This window comes from Leuciscus leuciscus (genome assembly GCF_965113295.1).
Source record: "Leuciscus leuciscus genome assembly, chromosome: 16".
NCBI lineage: Eukaryota > Metazoa > Chordata > Actinopteri > Cypriniformes > Leuciscidae > Leuciscus > Leuciscus leuciscus.
The window spans coordinates 25,809,050-25,831,271 of NC_138740.1; the positions used below are offsets into that span (position 1 = coordinate 25,809,050).

Sequence of the window (22,222 nt, forward strand, 5' to 3'; positions counted from 1 at the left end):
ACTAAAAGCAAAGAGGGAGCTCTGTCAGTAGGTGCTGTGTTAGTTGGTGAACAGATCCATTATGGTGGATCTGATCGTGATGTGCAGAACAGATGTGAAATCATGCACAGATGGTGCTTAGATTCCTGCCAGAATTAGAGAAAATGGCATGAACAGCTGTAACCATGGCATATGACCAGTCTGACTCTATCACAAGCTAAATGAAAAATATTCAACTCAAAATCATGTCAGGTGCTTTCAATGTCATGGAAAAAGGCTAGTAAGTTGGCTCCCCCTAGTGGCAATCCTAAACATACACATCAGAGAATGTACTGTTGGAGTGAGCAGTCTTGCATCCCACTATTAACTACCAGTATGTATTGTCCTATCTATCTCCATCCATCACTATCTACACACATGACTATCCATCCATCGATCATAACAATGAGGACACCACAAATAGGCAAAAAAGAAATATTTATTTCATGATAGAACTCAGTTTCCAAATAACTGACCATTCAAAAAAAAATTTCACAATTTTTTTTTTAAATCTTTTTTTTCAGGATCCACGGACAGCAGTTGTAATATCTATGACCACATGCAATGGTTTTTTTTGTCCACTACACACAAACGGGTACTAAGCCAGCGCTACCTTGACATGAGCTGCACTCTTTCATCACTGCAGACAGCTGTATTCAAGCCTGGAGGCTGGAGCACGGCTAAAATGTCCGATGCTTTATTAGAGTCCAGCACTCTCCCACCTCAATTTACGGGTTCGATTTATGATGGCCGGCAACAGCAAAAGGTTTTTCTCCAAGGACTGTTTGAGGGACACATCCATGCACTTATGGAGTTTACAGTATGTTCATTATCAGACTTTGAGGGACCACTGATCATAGTGTCAAGGATTTTATACTCTTTTTTTCCCCCTCCAGAGGTAAAAAATAAGGACATTGATTTTTTTTTTTTTTTTTAATAATATGACATTTTAATGTCCTGGTCTGCAGTGTGGTGTCCTGTGTTAAAAGGTCTCTGGACAGATAAAGTGCACTTGATGGCTGAGGTTCTTCAGCAGTGGGTCTCCTCGTCCACAACAACAGCAAAAGAGAAAATTCTGCCCTAACTCAGGGATTTCAATATGTAGGACTGTAGCACCAAGTGCCCACCAGTAAGGCAAGATACTGTAATGCGGCAGGCTGCAGACGAGAAACATGAAATGGCAATATGTATGTGCTTGTAGAAGGCGAAAAAAAAACAAGAAAAAAAAACAAACACAAAAACCTCTGGGTATTCATGAAAATCAGTGCACAGAACAGCATTAAATTTTCCCTTTTCAGTCCAAATCTGGACCACTAAGAACATGGAAATAAATGCTAATCACAGCTAACAGTGTTTAAGGAACCTCTTCCTGATACTCCATTGCACTTTTGCCATACTCTTGAAGGAAGAGGAAGACATGATGGTGGTTGTATTTTTCACTGTAAAAGCAATTCCAGCCACGACTGAAAACTTTCGGTTAGCTTCCCCTTGTTCCAGTGAGATGATGAGCAGATCTGACATCTGCTCATTTCAGTCCAAGAATAGTTGAGTCTCTTTTATGGTCTTCTGGTTGAGCAGAGTCCAGCTGAATGGGCGGATAGGGTCGTGAGAGAGCACCACTACAGAACAGGGCGTTAATGCTGCAGCTATATAAACCAGACTCTGTTGGGAGTGAAGACATGTATAAAAAGGCACCATATTTTTGGACAGGGTAGATGTACGAATTTGTATGTGCAAGATGAGTCTGAATCCATCTCTTTACCTCCACATCTAAAGGCATTACCATTTACTAAGGCAAATTCTCTCTGTAAAGAAATGCAAAGTGCATCTGCTCTGCTCTTCTATATTCTTTGCATTGGTGCTGTTGAACAAATGTTCAACATTGCATTCTAATCATAGATATATCTCTTTAATAAATTATATTTATATATATATTTATTTATATGTCCCCACCCCCCATTATACCCCTGTGGCCGTCAGCGCACGTTACAGGTATTACTGTACAAACTTAAAGCCATGCTTGTCCTTTGGCCACTTTAAGTTCTGCTCTGTTCACAGTTTCCTCCTCCCGACACTGAGAACGAACAGACTCCGAGCAGTTTTCTTCACAGAGATCACACAGACATTCCGAGAAAGGGGAAAAGCATATTCGTACATGATGAAAAGAGACAGAAGTACAAATATTCATTGTAAAATATGTTTCCAGCGAAAAGACTTCCATCAGGTGTTGACCTGGAAACCAAAGAGTCCTCTCAGAGGGCTGCGGATCAGAATGCAATTGGACGATTTGTGACTCCAAAGTTTCACTGCACCCCCTCCTCGTCGACGTACGTGGAGGGGAACCATCCAATCTGAATGGAAAACAGACAGAATCTGAGAATATAGAACCTCAGACTCGCACATTGAGAATAAATGTTCAAATTTTGCTCAGTGTTTGATTATACAACAGTTAATTCAGGTCTTCTAATGTGATTGGCCATTGTATTCCAACTGGATGTTTTACAAACAATAAACTATTTTCTATCATAAAAGTTGCTTTAAAAATGGCCAACTGGCCAATTTTTCATTTGCTCATAACATTTGCTTGCTTTATTACCCTGCCATTGGCCTCTCCTTTCCACCAGCCTTGGTCTCCACCAATCTTGCTGTAGATTTTGACGATGTCCCCTTCTCGCAAGGACAGCTCTCTCATGTCTCGAGCGGCAAAGTTGTATCGTGCCACAGCTGTGCTGACTACCCTGGGCGTGAATACTGTCAACAACATCCGGAGATTAGTGCATGTAATATGCTGAAGAGCGCCATTAAATGCTTATACAACAGATGAGTGGACCATTTGACATTGTGAGTGAGATGTAAATGAATGCTGTATTATTACAAGAATTTTATAAATTTCTGAAGCCCTAACAAGAGGATGCTGAAAACACAACCAGGGGAGGGATGTGGATAAGCGACTGAAATTTAAGAGGATTTGGGGGAGGTGGCATGGAAGATGCAAAAGCATGAGCAAAAAGCGCAGTACCTGACCAGAAGGGAGCAGAGCTTTGAGAGGAGAAATTGAGGCCCTGAGGACTGAGGAAGGAGAAGTTGTAGGAAGCACAGGTGGCTGCTGAGACAGAATAGGGGGAGGGAGGGAGGGAGAGAGAGAGAGAGAGAGAGAGAGAGAGAGAGAGAGAGAGAGAGCAAACAAATAAATGAGGAAGGCACAGCAGAGTTGCACATCACAACAGGGTAAAGAAAGTTCAAGGACGTGGTTTCCTTACCAAACTAAGACAAGGTAACAGAGTCAGTAAGGTGTGTGTAAGTTTGTATGCATGTGGAAAAAAGCTAGAATTCTTACAGATGCAGATGATCAAAAAATCAGTTACTCTGACATGTTGTTCCAATGCAATCTAAACTAATTTCTTCATCTATATACACTACCTTTTTAAAGGTTCGAGTCATTAAACTTTTTTGAAAGATATTGATTTGATACCTTTATTTAGCGAGAATACATTTATAATAAAGACTTTTACATTGTTACAAATAAAAATCGTGAAAAAAAAAATTGTATGATGGTTTCCACAAATATATTAAGTAATTGATACTAATATTAAATGTTTCTTGAGCAACAAATTAGCATTTTAGAATTATTTTTGATGGATCATGTGACACTAAAGACTGGAGTAATGATGCTGAAAATTCAGAGGAATAAATTACATTTTAAAATATATTAAAATAGTAAATTGTAATAATATTTTACAATAATACTGTTTTAACTTTTTTTTTAATCAAATAATTGCAGCCTTGATGAGGAAAAAGACTTCACTGTATTCACTATTCACTGTATGGAAAAGAACACAGTGAACATTCTGTCCTTTTCTGTTCCATGGAAGGAAGTCATGGAGGTTTGAAACAAAATGAGGGTGAGTGAATGACAAAATTTTAATTTTTCCTTTAGGCAGCTTCCACATTCTCAGAAACAGGCACTGTCTTTACACACTTGCATTAATATCAGTGAATACTAGTTAAGCTTGGCTGGAAAGAGAACAAAGGCGCATAACTTATAATACATCCAATGAAGCATCTGTTTATTAGAACCTATTCAGCTCAGCCAGAGTGGGCGGCTCCTTAAACAACCAAGCCTAAGATGACTGACAGTTGAAATACCAGAAGGCGGAGCATACAGAATGTGAGGGCGGGACCAGCTGGCAGGGTTTGTTTGTTCAGACTTCCAGAGTGTGTCCAAAGATTGTGGAAGGCTGCTGGCCAGACTGGTGGGGGCTCAATAATAAATGTGGGACAGAGAAAGCAAAAAAAAGCAGAAGAGTGAAAATAAAAAAAGAAGGGAGTAAGGGAGAAGAAGAAGAAGAAAGAGAGATAAAAAGACAGAGAATTATGGCAGTGAATGTTTACCTGGTGAGCGGGTATTGGTGCGAGAGCTTGAGCGTTCCCGGGATTTGTAAGGGTACCGTAATGTCGTGTCCAACAGCTTAAAGCTCTCTTTCAGTGAATGAATCTGATAATACTCCACAAGCTCCTGTAACAGAGAAACATATCTAAAGTTACTTACAGAAGTTTCAGAAAAGAAGCTGAGAAACTGCATTTCCAGAAGAAATACCAATATTTGCAAGGGATTTTATTTTTTATTTTTATTTAGGTAGGCTTAGATTAGGCTTCGGTTGTATGTAAATGAACCAGAGCCGTATTAGCATCACGCATCTTGTTTTTTGGCAGCCGTGCAACATATGGCTAAAAAAACAACAACAAAAAAAACTGTAATATTGTGAAATATCATTACTAACTGTAAAATAAAATAACATTACTATATATATATATATATATATATATATATATATATATATAAAAAAACGATATATATACATACACTATATATTCTGTGTCTTGTTGGATGAATAGAAAATTCAAAAGAACTGCTTTCGTTTGAAATATAAATATTTTGTAACACTATATGTCTGTGTCCATGGTGAATTATTTTTTCTTCTTTTTAAAATAAATCTTACTTACCCTTAAATGTTTGAATGTTAGTGTGTACAAGTATAGACATAAAAAGAAAATATCTAAAGTGAAACCTGGACTGAAATCTGTATGTTAAGAGCTTTGAGTGAATTAATTGTGTAAAACGGCAGAAAAAGTTTTTCAATGCAGTCTTCACCAAACAAGCATTATAAAAATGCAAGACATTTCTCTTACCAGAAGGCTTTCAAACTTCTTTGCCTCTGTAATGTGAATCCAGTTGTCTTTCTCAATAACTTTAATATGCTTCACTTCATCATTAAACCTGTTAAAAGGAGAGAAATGTTCCCATAATTCACGTAACTCACAGAACGTTTCCCAATAATATTGCATATTATACTATATATGGAAGGCATATTTATTTAGTTGCGAATTTAACTTGTGCAAAATTGGAATATCGTATAAAACATTTGTGAATAATGTACTCTTTCCATCCCATGTGTTCAAGAGAACAAAATCGTCACTTCCTGGGAAATTGGCAAAATACAGTATATGTAATAAAAATGGAAGTTGCTGCAATCAGGGAATCCACTGTGGCTCTGTTTTCCTACATCATAAATGACTTGTGTTTTAGAGCGTGCAGGCAAAACCCAATAAACCATTGGGTTTAAACCATTAATTAAACCAAATCAATTTTTATGACAGACTTCGGCTCAGGCATTTCAGAATGATCAAACCAACATTAAAGATGATGTGCAATGAAATTGGTCCACTGGTTAGTCCAGATAAAGGGGACTAACCAGTGGAGAGAAAAGGGGATTTTCTCTCCTCAATCACAACCACTGATGAGGCAAAGTTTTTTGTTGTGCATTGAGGTATTTATTTTATTATAGTTTATGTGCATGTCTTCTTATTGGATAAAAAAAAATATCCGCCTCAATTGAGCGCATACGTTTTTCATGTGCATATTGGCGTTTCCATCCAGCGATTTTTTTGTGTGATATCCCAAAATGCGCATTAAAATAGATGGATGGAAAATAGCTAATGACTGACAAAATACTAAAAGACGACGGACAGTTTGTTCTATTGTGGACATGAATACATGTAATACTCACTTGATGCTGATTGCGAATCTCTCAGCCTCTGCTGTTCTCTCTCGGATCAGATAGGTGCCGCTGCTGTGAGACTTGAGCAGGTTGTCGGCCTGCTGCCGCTCCATGTTTCCTGCAAACCTGAAGCCCACAGGGAAAACACAACTCATTCACAAGCCCGTTCAATACCCTGTACATCATTACAGGAGCTCTCACAGTGGTCGTTACCTCATTAAAACACAATAAAGACCTAACATGCCTCACAATTAGCCTAAAGCTAATCAATCATCATCATTGATCATTGATTCTAGTTATGACATATATAATTCCATGCAAATTTTACTGGATCAAAGGAGAGCAGAATAGCTGCAAAGACTTATTACTATAATTCTATTATTAATATATAATATGAGACTGTGAACAGTGATTATAAACAAAATAAATATTGTAGTATCTTGGTATTGTAAATGGAAAAAATGGAAAAATCAATGTTTTCGCAAACAGGATGAAATACCAGGGATAAACGTAGTAATCTGTTTCTCTGGAGTACTGACGGCTGGAAAATGACTGGAAAGGCTGTAGAGAAGAAAACCATCAAAAATTTTATTAATTGTCTAATTCTAGTATACAGTACATATATTTCAGAGAAAAAAAAAATATTAGGAATAATTTAAGAAAACGTAAATGTTAAAATGATTCGATTTTGTTTTTATGAATCTGTACCTTAGGGTCTAGACATGGTTTCACACTGGAACTGGGGAAGAAGCCAGTCTTTTGGGTTTGGATGAGCTTACCCTTAGAGAAAAATACAACGAATAACAGGTAAAGATGAATGAATTAAAAGGATCCTTCACCTCTGGAAAGATGAATGTGTATTTAAAATGGGTCATTTATGTTGAAGAAATGTGAAAACAAATTTGAATTTGGAGCTTTCTAGACTGAGAAAAGGCAGAAAATGTATTTTTGGCTTATGTGGATGAAAGACAACAACTCCCATAATGCACTTGCTTCGCTGCCCTAGGAGGACACTCCCAAGCCACGCCTACCGGTAAGAGAGCGCAGCAGTTAAACAACAAGGAGTCTCCCCGGGATTTCGAGATCGCCCAAAATGTCCGGGATTCGGCTTTTGCGTTCGACATTCGCTATCATTATGTTTACTGTGGCAAGCAGGACGAGACTGAGGGCCGCGGGAGAACGGCGCGAGGCCGGTGGCGTGATTACCGATGAGCAGGTCGCGCTGCAGTCAAAGACGCACCGGTCTCGTATCTCTCACGGAGGAGCGGGAATTTTCTTAGCAATGTTAAAACGCACATCAACCGATCACTTGTTTAGCGTTCATGTAAACACTACATTCAGATTCACCAATCGGAATGAATTCAGTTAGACTGAAACAAAGGTGTGCATGTAAACAATGAATGGCGACAGCAGAAATCAAAAGCTGAATCCCGGACATTTTGGACGATCTCGACGGCCGGACATGTCCGGGAAAAAGAGGATGGTTACCCCTACTACTCAGCTTTTTCCTACTACTCAGCTTTCTCCACAGAACAAGAGCCTGCTAGCTTAGCTTCCAAAGAAAGACGACGGTCACTGGGTACATTCTGTGAGTCAGATCCCACCCTCTATGGGCGGGTTGAAAACATGTGGAATGAGCTCCTACTACTGACTTTAGTCTTCAGCCTCTGGCCCAAAAATCCTCCGATGATGCAAAATGACGATTTTTGCGTCATCGGAGGATTTTTTCCAGACAAAAAATACATAAATCTCTCGTCTCAGGGGGATATGAGGGTAGAAAGCACGGTAATTCGAAAATACTACAGGTTTTCTACTAATACAAAGCTCAATGCTAAATCCTGAAGTATCCCTTTAAGGACTTTAAGCCCCCCAAAATAAGACAGCAGTTTATAGAACTCAAACTATATTAGGTATGACCAGGGTCCAAAATGAATGCCAATGGTGTGTGAATTTTTTATTTTTTTTACTGGCCATAAAAACACTACATGGACAAAAGTATTGGGACACCTGACCATTACACCAACAGGGACTGTAATGGCATCACATTCTAAATACATAGACTTTAATATGGAGCTGGTCCACTTCCTTGTAGCTACAACAGCTTCCACTCTTCTGGGAAGGCTTTCCACAAGATTTTGGAGTGTTTCTTTGGAAATTTTAGCCCATTCATCTAGCACAGCATTTGTGAAGGTCAGGCACTGGTGTTGGATGAGAAGGCCTGGCTCGCAATCTCTGTTTCAGATCATATCAAAGGTGTTCGATGGGGCTGAGGCTAAGCCAGTCAAGTTCTTCCACACCAAACTCATCCAACCATGTCTTTATGGACCTTGTGCACAGGGACACAGTCATGTTGGAATAGAAAAGAGCCTTCCCCACACTTTTCCCATAAAGTTGAAAGTACAGAAAAATGTCTTGGTATGCTGAAGCATTATATTTTCCCTACACTGGAAGTAAGAGGCCTAGTCCAACCCCTGAAAAACAGCCCCATACCATTATCCCTCCACCACCAAACAATATAAACAATGTAGTCAGGCAGGTAACATTCTCCTGGCATTTGTAAAGCCCAGACCCACCCATCAGACACCATGCGCTGTGACTTTGCGTGGTGTTCTGCTTCATGACTGAGAGGCTGCTGTTCCTAAATGCTTCAATAATTCAATAATACCACTTACAGTGTGACCCATTTTTTCACAAATGTTTGTAAATGCAGACTGCATGGCTAGGTGCTTCCATGTCCCTTAACACCTGTGTCACCTGTGACTTAACAGGTCTCTTACCTGTTAGAAAATTGTATTTCTGATTTGGTTGTATCTCTAATATGATTCGTTTACATCAGAAAGGGACTGTTGTTTTTGTACCATTTAAAACAATACTATCATTCTTAAAATGGGCCAACTGAACTAAAGCTATTTTACTAGTATTTGGCACCTAGAAAAAGTGTAAAATCTGGACCATAGAACAGGTCATCACTGTAAACATGGCAAATGTTTCATTTGATAATATCATACCTCCCACCATGATGTGTCTGGATCTCCCTTCAAGAGCTCAATGACTTCTCCTGTTTGAAAGCAGAGTGGCATCTTGCCTGGCATGGCAGGGGTACCATTGTAATTTTTGATGGCCACCATCTTTGGACCTTAAGAACACAATAAAATAAAAAAACCTTATCAGAACTGGTAGAAGAACAAAGTACATGGACCCTTATATTTTATAATCTTAGAACATACCCATAGCCTATGTTTATTGCATGCATGTACTATACACTAGATGTCAGCAGAGAGCTGAAATATAATTTCTTTAGAGCATGTGTGCTGAATATGGTCCATTTCAGTTTAAGAGCCTGAAGCTGTGCGAAGTATCTAAATTTTTCATATTGACATAACTGCATTAGTATCTCAGAAGACAGACAAAAATCACATTTTACTTATATTCTTACCTGATTGTGGAAGCCCTGGCTCCTGCAATAGACAGAAGGGAATTTATGATTTAATGCACTTCAAAGTTTAACATGGTTTTAATTTAAGCATATTAGGCATCTTTAAAGTGTTTTTCAAAATTGAGGAGAAACTTTAAGATTAAATAAAGTAGGGAAGTTTGGTAAAAGTCAGTGAGAGTGGATGATTAATTCATTAGACATTAGTGTGGAGTAATCTGAGAGATGGAAGTTTATTAGTTCAGGCCACTAAAAACTCACCGAATCATGGGGACCTGAAATAATAATGAGAGAGAGAGAGAAACCGAGAGAGAGAGAGCATGGTCAGTGGTTTGTTCTCTTTAATTAGGGCAGATGTAATGTACATGTGGTTCTTTAAGAAGCAGCTTTCTGTGAGAGACTTACTTATTTTGCAGATGGTAATGACCTCCAGACACTCCTTATGGACGCCGGTCCCACAGCGTGGACAGTAGTATCCCTGGTAGAAAATACCCCTAAAGAAAGAATGATAAAATAAAAGTGAGACACACATACTGATGCTAAAGGGTCTGAAAGCAGCTAGGGCTCTGACAAACGAGAAATGTCAATATAATACGATAAAATGTCTTCATTTTGTGAGGTCCTACTGAAGATCAAACTCATTCCAAACACAACTAGAATTTGTTTTGATTTTGAGTCATGCTCACCCATGCATAACTTAGAACCATGTTGCTAAGATGTTGTGAGTAGTTGCCAAGGCACTGCTAAGCAATTGCTAAGTTGTTCTAGGTGGTTTCTAGGTTGTTGCTTACTGGCCCAAGTCAAAAGAGCCCACACTCAAGTCTCTACCAGATTCAAAACCGCTTTGTTTTTGTCCACATAAGAAACAATTACTGTCCTAATAAGAGTTTAGTCCATGCTGACCAAAGCCCTATTTGGAAGGCACTAGATTTCCCAGAGGACGTTAAAGAAATTCATGTTTCCTAAAACCCTATTCAGACAGTAATTCTTTCTCATGTGGATGTCTGTAATGATAAATTTGCATTACATCTCAGTGATAAAACTCATGCATTCGGATGTCGATTTATTCACGGTGAAGGAGTGAGTTTTGTGATCCTACGAACCTGGGAACACGCTGCTCACGTGGTCAGTCACATGATTGTCTACTCTGCTGTTAATAAAATGTGATATGCTTTGAATAAAAATAGTATAATAATCATGTTTAATTTAATAATAGTTCAATAATATCCTATTTATTTTTGATTATTTAAATCTCCTGTTTAAAAATAGGAAGATAGACGCACTTCATTTGAAATGGTCTTGCATTTTATCTCAAAATGATGCATGTCATTTTAAAAATGTGTAAATTAGCAGAAATAAGTTAATGCAGCCTCTTATTTACATGAAGCTGCAAATGCATATAATTGTATATAATATTTTAAAACTGTATTGCATGCTTGTTCCTACCACAATAATGGCCCATTTCAAAATGTTTACATACTTTTCTTCTCTTTTTCCTTTCGCTCTTAACAGCTCCCACTCGCTGAGATGGAGCGGTGATGAAATATTTTTCTTGTAAATACTTTCCAGCATTTTGGTACTGAAAGGGTACGTCTTTAAAATGCATGCAAATTACAGCGAATCGCAACAGATATTGTATGGTGCTCAGTGGTCAAAAAAGATTTAAACAGTGAATTTTGAATTGATCTCTTCTTGTAAACTCAGAGATGTGGATTCAGATGGCAATTCAATTACCACACAACCTTGGTGTTTGTTAAAAAACCTGATATTTTAACGTAAGTGGTGGGAGATAAAAAAAGTAATTCTGGACATGGACGGCAATAAAATAACAGACTAGCCCCTTTAAATGTTTAAAAAGATTGCTGATGTTGTATTATCCTTACGCTTCTCCTCCAGTCTTTTTTGACCTACCTGTGCCATTTGCGCACCAATCATTTCACCAAATTCATTTTACTATGCATGCATCCAACGAAAAAAAATAAAATCATGAATTAATAAAAAGATACTGAAGGGGGTGTATTGGAATCCACTGCTGCTTCAATGTACAGGGTGGGCCATTTATATGGATACACCGTGGTGGCATGGGAGTGGTTGGTGATATTGAGGTCCTGTTTGTGGCACATTAGTATATGTCATGGTCACCACCCATCTTGAGGAGTTTGCCCCCTCACATGTACTGGTGTGCCACAAACGGGACTTTGGTGTCACCAGCCATTCCCATGTTGTTGCGGTGTATCCATATAAATGGCCCGATTATAATCAAGATATAAATTTTCCTTCTAAATATCACATGAGTTGAGTGACTTCTCTAAGCTTGTGAGATTTTACTTTGTTATAGAAGTTACCACTTACTAGTGTGATTAATTAAATGTTCTTTTCATGTATTCTCTAATGTCTGCATTTGATATCTGAATGCAGTAACAGTGCTTGCTTATTTAGCCCGGCTTCCAGAAATGAAATAGGGACTTGTTTTGTGTTTGAGAAAGGTCTTCAACGTGTTAAAACATATAGGGGTCATTGAAGCCAATAGTTTAAGGGACCATTTCTTTGTTAAAACCTTACTTTCCAGTTTGACTAAAGTGTAGCTCTCCTTGAGAGAAAGAACGCATTATCTTTATGTTTTGAGACGACTCTCCTGTTTATAGTTAGAGCCTGGCCAAATCCAACCTTGGAAAAACTGTGTCGGTGTGTGTGTGTGTGTTAGTCTTCTTGGTTACAGGTTAAGGAACCACTGGCATTATTGGAGATTGACTGAGTTGTTGTTCGGGACATGCTGGAGCCCAGCAACCCAAATCTGCGACCTGGAAGGTCATGACGTGCCTAACTTCAGGGTCCGAGTGTCAGCTGCATAATCGATAGAGATATGCTTCAGTCTATCTCTATATGTGTGGAAAATTACTATGTTTATCTATTTCTTAGCCAATCAGAAACTGCAACCTGAAGCAAGGACGTAGCTTAGACCTTGGTGTAGGCCGCAGGGGTGGGCAACTTCGGTCCTGGAGGGCCACTGTCCTACAGAGTTTAGCTCCAACCCTGAAAAAATCACCTGCCTGTAATTTTCTAGTAATCCTGAGGACCTTGATTAGCTTGTTCAGGTGTGTTTGATTAGGGTTGAAGCTAAACTCTGTAGGACAGTGGCCCTCCAGGACCAGAGTAGGGTATAACTGCTGTGATCTTTGTAACTAACCGGGGCGGCCTACAAATTCCTGTGTGTGTCTTGAAGCTGACTTCTGCTGATGAAACTGCAAACTATCTTCAGTACAACTTTTCTTCAATTTATTATAATTCTGACTCCGGGTCTTCTTTCAAACATCTGGTCCTTGGGTCCTAGACTGTATAACCCCTTACAATACAAATCGTGGAAACAGCTAAGACTGCCCAATTTAATATCAGTGTCAGCAGCTTAGGCTCATCTGTAAGGGCAGGTGGGTGAGAGCTTCACCAAAATAATCATCCAAAATAGAACTCTATTTAAAACAAATATTTTTCAGATTTTCAAGACTATTTTAAGTCGTAAAGGGAGCAGGATACATTAAAATTTAACATATGGCTTCGGCAGGCATGTATAATCTTAAGGGGGGGTAGAGGGTGCCTGAGTCCTCCCCAGCTCTACAGCGTCCCAATGTACATTTTCCCAATATAAATCTGTGGTGAAAAATGGAACTGCAGTGCACTCTTAATGAGTTCCATCGGGCAAATTTCAGACTGCCCCACTTATTTGCCCGTTATGATACATAAACCTCACTCTAGACCAAGACAATATCAAATCTGCTTCAGCTGTGTGTATATTAATATGCATCATGTCAGTAACTAGTTGTCTGTTCTTCCTATGTGAAATGAAAGTGTAAATCCTTTAGTTTAAACATGCTCATATGAATAGCCTCTATATAATTCTGTTGTTTGTTTTATGTTTGTTCTGAGAGTAGATATGACATTCTTTCCCAACCATAATTCATCCACAACTTGTTATATTCTAAAATTCGAACATTCTGAGGCTATAAAATGTTATATAGTGTATATATATAGTGTATATATATATATATATATATATATATATATATATATATATATAAGTGTAGTGTTATATATATATATATATATATAAGTGTCGTGTGTCAATCAACATTAGCATGCCACCCTCAGGCTGATTAATGCAAACTCTGCCAAAAGTGTTCTGAATGTGTTAAGCTATTAGAATATAAAGCTTACAAAATGTTTATCATAAACCAGCGCTAGGACCCAGAATCTGCCCTTCCTATATTTACGGTCAGGCGCCGCTACTGAGTGTCAGGTAAGACACTTGTCTTGATTTCTCTGCTCACTTTTGTGGGTTTATAATAAACATCCACTTCTATTAACTCATGTGAAGTTTATTTAATTAGAGTTTTTATAATAAATTGAAATTATATTAATTAATTAAATAATTCATTAAAAGACATACGCATCATATGTAATGCACGCAAATACAGCACATGAACTTCTGTAAAACCCACATCTAGCAAACATACACTCCCACCTCTGTAATAAACACAGAGCTGTTAGTCCCGTCCGTATCTGTACATGAAATCACAGACATCAGGTAAATAAGAATTGCAACTCCAACGTTGTTTGGAAAACAAGTCCCATCTGAATAGGGCTTAAGTTGTTTTCTGAGAAAGTCTCTTCTTGGCTTTGTGCTGACGCTTATATCATTGCTATAGCAAACGATGTAGATATACCAGATCAGAAACAGATCAGATGTAACACTTGATAGTACGGAAAAACAGTCCTACAGTAAATATCATATTTAAAAACCAAATGTGTCTGTAGCATCTAACCCCTCATTTACACCGCACACGTCTGCGGCGCATTACGGCTGCGACACGGCTACCGGAGCTGATCGCGCCCATTCTAGTCAATGCTTGTGTTTACACCGGCCGCGACGCGGCGCGTTTCAGAAGCTTCCCAGAAGCGGCTCTCCGCGCCGCTTCGCTAAATATAGGCGCCTAGTCTATTTTTGACGGACGCGCGTCCAAGTCGCACCAGAAATACAAAATAAAAGTAAAAAAAAAACTGTCAATTTCAAAATAAACACCCTGTGCAGACTCCCAAACGTATTGCACGTATATTGGCCAACTTCCCCATGGTACTAGAAACCCCCCAAATCAGAAAAACACGTCGGACAGGCAAATCGCGTGGTTTCACGCATCCAGTCGCTCCGCTTCTGATATGCTCCCGGTGTGAGTTGGCACCGCGTGAAGGACGGAATAAAACCTTGTCGCAGCCGTAATGCGCCGCAGACGTGTTCAGTGTAAATGAGGGGTAAAGTCTACGATGATCTGGTCCTGACATTAATGCAATTCTATGCTTTTTTTGTGCAATTTTATCATCCGTGATGCCAAAGGCACACATTTCAAGGCTTATGATTCAACAAGCTACACAATTTGAGGTATCCTTCATGTCCGTAGCGCAAACAGTGCCCCACATTACTGAAATGTAATACTTAAAAGCTTGTTCAAATTCTAGGCATGAGCCATTGTAATAGTGACGCTTGGCTTTGGAAGCCAACTTGTGCATTAATACAGCCCCAACAATCACCCAACGTGACTCCATATGTCGGTACAACTAAGCGGCAACATTCAACACCCAAACAAAATTCAGGCCAGTTTGCACACAGATTGAAACATGGAGCCGATATAATTAGAAACCAATGTGCACACTGATCTGCACTGCAGGGTGGCAAATTTAGGTCAGCGCAGTATGATTTCACACGAGTAAATACAGCCAATCAGTGAAGCAGCTCATGTAATAGAGGTCAAACCAGTAGCCTAGTAACATGGGTCGAAGTCCGTCTCAATTCACTGCGCAGCCTCTGTAATTCAGCGAGAATGGCGGTTGTGTGAGAGAGCCCTCACCTCAGCAGCATTTTACAGGCTCTGCAGTTGGTGTTCTTTTCAAACGTGTGCATTTGGAAGTTGTGCTGGTTGGCAGTGGCTCTTTCGGGTTTGATGTTTGACCTGTGTGAATAAATAATCGCACATGTGATACGGTGATCAAAGAGCAAAATCCTGTGTAATTTTGACACTGCGGTTCTAACATACATGGCCATTTCAAACTGCTCCATCCACTTGCGCTTGGTATCTTCTGTCTTGCAGAAGAACTGGAAGCCCTGTTTCCCCTGCAGATGTATCAGGTAGAAGCCATAGGACCACTATGGGTGGAAAGAAGATGGTTGATGGAGGGAGAGATGGTGGAGAGATATAGAGAGAATGCAGCAATGGATTGAAAATGTTTTCGGATTGTTCACATATCCATCTGCAGTTTTTTTTTTTTTTTTTATTGTATCATTTTAATTGTCTATGTACACGTGTCTTTGGCTGTTCCATTGAATCTCATGCTACAAACACAGCTTTTTTAAAAGCCCAATTCGCTTGATGTTTTCTCTCTGTATTGACGAGTTTCCTATTGAAACAGGATGTTTGGGCGAGACATTTTTGCTTGTTTCCTTTTTTTGAAAATAGCCAAAAGCCTTTAGCTACATCATGCCGCAAACAATGATTTGCTGCTTACTGCATTAGTGGGACCCACATTCTCATTCTAGAAAAACATTTTCTTTGGATAAAAATCTTTGTAATGCAGGATGAGTCATCAATTATTTTAAATGTATCTACACTAGTTTGGGGTCGGTAAGATTTTTGAATGTTTTTTAAAAGGTCTCTTATGCTCAGCAAGGCTACATTTATTTGATAAAAAATATATTTGAATTAGGGCTGTTGATTTAACGCATTAATTTAATAAATTAGTTATGCTGAATTATTTTTTTTATAATGTTAAAATTATTGAATGCATTTAACGCACCTGCTCCATCACAGGCCTGTGTAAGTCATCTTACATTTCATACAGTTGATAGGTGACGAACATGATGCAAAAACTCACTGCATGATGTGAAATTGATTTTATACAACAGTTAAATAAATAAATAAATATTATTTCTATATTGTGTAAATATTTTACACCCAATACCCACCTCAATTATTTGCCAACAAAAATATTACCTATAAAGCCAGAGCAGAACTGCTGTGTGTCTCCGAGCAACACAGTGTTTAATTTCTTTGGATTGAATGAATCCGTGTTTTTTTGGTACTTTTTGGTACTGGGTACTTTTTGAATACTCTTTTAGGAGTACTGTGAATTTGGACATACTTCTTTTGTCACATACAGATTTTCGCCTACCGTATAGTAGGGAAGTATGCGATTTCGGATGCAGCCATTTACTTAATGAATGAATCAGCCGTTTGAACGAATCTAATGAATGACTCAATATCTTACTCATTTAGACATTTACCACCACCTTTTTGCAGTTTTAGTTTCTTATTAGGGAATCATTTCATAAAAAATTATAGAAATTCCATATAAAAAAAAAAAAAAAAAAACTATTATTACAGGTATAGTTTACCCAAAAAAGAAAATTCTGTCATAATTTACTCACCCCCATGTTGTATCAAATAAAATGTTTTTTTTTTCTTCCTAAAGCTCCTTTTTTAATGTCTATTTGATGCTTTTCTCAGCCAAATTTGATGTGCGATTACCCCCCAAAAAATGTAGCGTGTAATTAGGTAAAAAAAAAAAAGAATCCCTTGACAGCCCTAATTTTAACATTTTAAAATGTAATTTGGCAAAGCAGAATTTTCAGCACCATTACTCCAGTCTTCAGTGTCAAATGATCCTTCAGAAATAATTTTAATATGGTGATTTGATGCTGATTTCTTGCTATTATCATTGTTTAAAACGTGTTTTTTTCAGGATTCTTTAATGAATAGAAAGTTCAAAAGAACAGTAATTATTTGAATTCTGTAACAATGCAAAAATTGATTTGTAAAAACAGCTGATTCAATTCTGGCAGCATAAAGCTGCTGTGGATCGCTTGAGATGACAGGAAACAGATCACAACATCACAGAAATAAAAGGCATAATCACAGCACCTCAATGCTTACAGAACATGAGCATTCAGCTTACCATTTTTCCACTCGACTGGTAGGCATGCAAAGAGATTGAAGGTGGAGAGGGAACGAGAGAAAGAGACAGAGAGAGACACCCTGTTACACATGCATTCTCACATACATGCATTGCAAACATTCCTGATTGTTAGAATCATGGAGAATGCATCAGCTTCTCTGTATTTACACACAAGCTTGAGCATTGAAGAGGGCAGAGCATCATCTCTGATTGGTTGAAATTATGAGCATCATGCTTTAATGAACGCAATCCAACTGTGCTATTCAACAAGCAAACGATCAGATCATCCCTTTGCAATTTTAACACACAAAACATTAAGATCACTGCCGTAATCAATTATGGCAGGTATATTTATTCTGAAACAGGCCCGATGGCTGGTTAATCAAAGGTTAATCACCTTTTTCATGTCACGGTTATTCATGGGGTCATCTGACATCTTGTAAAAGTGAAGTTCAATGATCTCTTTTAACTCATAGTTATAGCCTTTTCTCTTGCAAACAATCACAACTTTATCAAATAGGAAGATGTATCTAGGTAAAGAAACACAGGAAAAAATTATTACAATCTGTTTTGTAGCATATGAAAACATATAATGAAGGTGCAGTCGTACCTGTCTTGTTTGGTCCGGTTAACTATAGAGCACACTTTAAGCTCTCCGTCTATCTTTGGCCTACCATACTCCTCTAGTTTCACCTGCTGTGAATTACATGTGCGTGCACACACACACACACACACACACACACACACACACACACACACACACACACACACACACGCACACACAATACATTTATATAGACATAAAGGCTTGAGGAATTTCAAACATTACTTTGTGACATACATCCAAGCATCACTTGTTCATGAATGGAATATTACAGGTTGAATATAAGTTAAAGGCAATGAATTCAGTATCTTATTGCATCAGATGGAATTGCAAAAGTAATGACAGATTTCTCAAATAATGCCCGTCTGCCAAACGGATAGTTCTAAAAACTTTTCACTAAAAAACTTTTCGTTTTGTAAGCATGTCAAAGGTTTTGGTTTAGAAACATTTTTGCATGTCAGTTTTGTTTGCAGATTATTTTTGTGAACCAGTCACTGATGAATGTAAAACATTTATATCAGTCTGTTTAACCTAGAATGACAGTGCTTGTTCTTTCCATCTTTGTAAGTTTTCAAAATATGTTTAAATGTAAAAAAACGAGTCTTTGTTTGCAAAATATCCTGTATACATATACAGTATAAACATAAGAAGAGTATCTTAAGAGGTAAAGAGATAAAAGGTACTACAGTAATTCTACAGTTGCTGCTATATTAGGATCTATTAAAGGCATGGCAAAGCCCACAGTGAATTTCTTTTGTCTGTAAGTGTCATGCCTCATTGGCTCATTGATGTATAGCTGCAGGCGTCATCTGTAGCACAGACCCTCACATAAATAAACCAGAGCTGATACACTAACTCCTACATTAGCTACTGGGAGAGGATACACTGATTTCATTCCTTTTAAACAGTCCTAAACATGTTCTGTGCTTGTGGCCTGGAGGCTTTCAGGATTTATTTTACCGAACAGAAGTGACAGATGGGGGGCAGGTGGAGGCTTGTAAACAACTAAATGTTTGGGGATAAAGAGGAATTGGCCAGCATGCTGAAATGTGCATGACCTCAGACATCATAAGTCTTGTAAAGGACACAATAGAGGGGTCCAACCTGATTTTTGCAATCCTCCAAAAAATGCCTTTAAGCTACAAGTAAAGGCACTATGAATTAGCTTTATGTCAATTACAAGATTCTGATACCAGCTGTGATGTTCTCAGTATCGATATAACCTCAACAGAACAGACAGTAGGTTGGCCATTGAATATGCATGATATATTAGCATAGCATTTAACTGAACAGAAATACACATGAAAAATATAATGCACAGGTACAGTAGATAATGCCCATATTTCAATCAAACAGGGTCATAAAATGAATTATTACTGGCCAAACTTTAAGTGGATCACACAACTTCATGAACACTTACTAGATTTTCTATTGAGCTCTGAAATTCACTTATTTTCTTCAGGGTTTCATTGTCTCTCTTCACCTCATTGATGTACATGGCCAGGTCCTTCGAAGACAGATAAATAGACAAAGGTAAAACACTCAGATAAAAACTCCCCAGCCACTCGTCCCCCAAAATACACAGTCCCGGAGATCCTTATATATATATAAAAAAAACTTTAAGGGATGATTATATTATAAACCAACTCTTGACACCAAACACTGTATTGGGATATTAAGGTGTATATGAGAGTTTTATCAGAGTTCACACCTGCATGGCTTCTAGTGCTTCTTTAAGCTGCTGTCTCTCTGGACGGTCCATAGAGTGGCTTACTAACTCCTGCAGAAACACAACACTATAATAAGTCACACATACACACTTGGTCTGTTTATGGTAAAAGGGATTAGACTCACGATGACACATCCAGGTGATATTTTACTATTTCTGTGTTTTTCCCACTAAATTACCTTTTATTATCAATGGAAAGCACCCTTTCTTTCTGCCTCTCACATACTGTACACGCACACTCGCACACAGACGGAAACATAGACGCGCAAAGAAACTTGTAAATATGCATGATATACTGAATTATCATATCATTTAGCTGGAAAGAAATACACATAGAAGCACACAGAATCATTGTTGTCATTGCTGCCCTACAAATGTCGATAAAATTGTTTGCAAGTGATTGCACTGATTGCATTTTCCAATTAACGATGTATATACATGTAAATAATTGTATACATATTTATAATATAAAATTATTGAGGATGTCCTCAAAGGAAGGATGACTTCTTGTTAGATTTAGCAAACCATTTAGAAACAAACATGTGCCATCTCAAACACAACTCACACACATTAGACCTCCCTGGATTGGAGTGTATGAAATGGGGTACGGATAATATGATTTAAGCATGGCTGATTTAAACAGTGTCACTGTATCCACCACCCAGTGCTCACTTCCCAATATCCTGCCCTTCTGTCACGTCACACTCTCTGTATCCATTATTAATGTGTGTTGTGAATTAATGATGGTTTGTATCATGCAGGGCGTCCTGTTTTATACATGATCTCTATTAGCAGTGGCTGGGCAGAGTGGAGAGCCACATGGGTCTTGTTGGATGAGGTAAAACGATCTGAATGTTTTATAAGGTTTTGGGGTTCACAGGAGGTGCTGTGCAGCAGAGCAGCTTTCAAACCTCAGACCAGAATAAATGGAAGTTGAACAGGTTCCTTCATTTTTAAAAAAAACTCTCTTAGTGAGAGATGAGCTCATAATATTGTTGATGATGAGTAGTGGGTCTCACCTTAAGCAGAAGGTGGTATTTAAGGACCCTCTGCATGGGGACAACCAGAAGATCCTGCAGTTTGAACTTTCCCTCCTGGACCTTCATGGTACACTCCTGTAAACGAGGATTATTGCAACAGGTGAGCAGTTTTTAAAAGGAAACTCCAGGAAAAATTGTTTTATTAGAAGTAGTTTTATTAAAAAACAGTAGTATTTTAAACTGACAATAACTGAAGACGGCCTTCAAGAATGTGGCATATTTTAGAGTAGAAAAAATTGTACGGTGAAAAATAATGTAAAGCAATACTTTTATTGATTAGGATTTCATTGGATCATGGAAAAATCATTGGACTTGAAGTTATTGGTAAAAAAGAAATGACCCCAAATTGAATTAATGGTTATGGTAATTTATTTCTTTGAACTAGTGTATACTATGGAAACCTGTTTTCACACACACACAATTTTTTTTTTTTATCTCACACCTGCAACTTTACATTTTCATAATTACAAATTTATATCTCACAATGTGACTTTATCCACCTCACTTTAATGTGAGGTGGAAACAGGCTTCATCAGTAAATAATCATGCACAATAAGATCAGAAACAGTAATTTAACAAAAAAAAAAATCATGTTGTGTCCAGGGTATAAACTGTAAACCAGATGTTATCTTTTCCTCTGCACTGTGTATTTGTTGTCTTCAGTTTATGCGTTAATCTCTTCTGTTTTTAATCTCCCTGTTCTCATGTGACAAGTAAGCAAGGAGGACAGACTACTCAAATGTCACACTTGACATTCAGAATGGCCTGAGGAAGAGGTTCATCATCTCTATGACTATTAGTGACTCCACTTCCCTCCTGATGAAGGATCTCTGACTAATCCATTACAAGAGGCTCTCATCTCTTTCCACGCAGTTTCATAACTGCGCTCTGAATGGACTGTACTAGATTACAGAGCCCTTCTTGTGTGTGAGATAACAGAACGATAATTATGTGAATTTGTCAACAAGTGTGTCCACAACTGTGGTTGCTGTGATTTCATCTGTAATCTTCTCTAATCCCGCCTGGAAATAATGGCTTCTCTCGCCAGTATTTATTTTTGAAGTCATTAAAGTAACCCACACTGCCTCAGACTGGCAGGCACAAAAACAGCCCTGTAGTCCTTCATCCTGAGCAGCATTAGCTCAGAGTAAAATTAGTTCATGTCCCAAAACTGTCAACAGCAGTCTGCTGAGAGCGAACGCTGTGCAGGGGCTGACCACTGGAGCGGTTTCTGGGAGAAAGAGCTGTTAAAAGAGTCTCTTTGAGGCAGTGTCTCTGCCTCAGCACACTGCACTGGCTGATGATACATTTTAACTGAGAGAGTGAAACCTGCACGTTGTTTAG

The 22,222-nt window shown here is 38.3% G+C and overlaps 1 protein-coding gene across 3 annotated transcripts in view; it reads right to left on the reverse strand.

Annotated features, from left to right (window-relative positions):
- Nucleotides 1–439: 439 nt before the first annotated feature.
- Nucleotides 440–22,222, reverse strand: part of vav2 (vav 2 guanine nucleotide exchange factor) — a 200,156-nt gene continuing 178,373 nt past the window's right edge. Inside the window, exons 10-29 of one of the 3 annotated variants that reach the window (XM_082141917.1) lie at nt 20,858–20,953; nt 19,821–19,889; nt 19,530–19,616; nt 18,116–18,201; nt 17,903–18,035; nt 17,506–17,520; nt 15,591–15,700; nt 15,405–15,506; nt 9,916–10,004; nt 9,772–9,785; nt 9,514–9,535; nt 9,086–9,213; nt 6,786–6,857; nt 6,577–6,638; nt 6,087–6,203; nt 5,209–5,296; nt 4,411–4,534; nt 3,038–3,124; nt 2,615–2,769; nt 440–2,369 (exon numbers count right to left, since the gene is read on the reverse strand). In XM_082141917.1, coding sequence (XP_081998043.1) covers nt 2,322–2,369; nt 2,615–2,769; nt 3,038–3,124; nt 4,411–4,534; nt 5,209–5,296; nt 6,087–6,203; nt 6,577–6,638; nt 6,786–6,857; nt 9,086–9,213; nt 9,514–9,535; nt 9,772–9,785; nt 9,916–10,004; nt 15,405–15,506; nt 15,591–15,700; nt 17,506–17,520; nt 17,903–18,035; nt 18,116–18,201; nt 19,530–19,616; nt 19,821–19,889; nt 20,858–20,953 — 1,704 coding nt within the window. In that variant the 3' untranslated portion in view covers nt 440–2,321. The remainder of the gene's footprint in view (nt 2,370–2,614; nt 2,770–3,037; nt 3,125–4,410; nt 4,535–5,208; nt 5,297–6,086; nt 6,204–6,576; nt 6,639–6,785; nt 6,858–9,085; nt 9,214–9,513; nt 9,536–9,771; nt 9,786–9,915; nt 10,005–15,404; nt 15,507–15,590; nt 15,701–17,505; nt 17,521–17,902; nt 18,036–18,115; nt 18,202–19,529; nt 19,617–19,820; nt 19,890–20,857; nt 20,954–22,222) is intronic. The other 2 variants (XM_082141915.1, XM_082141916.1) reach the window with 2 other exon arrangements.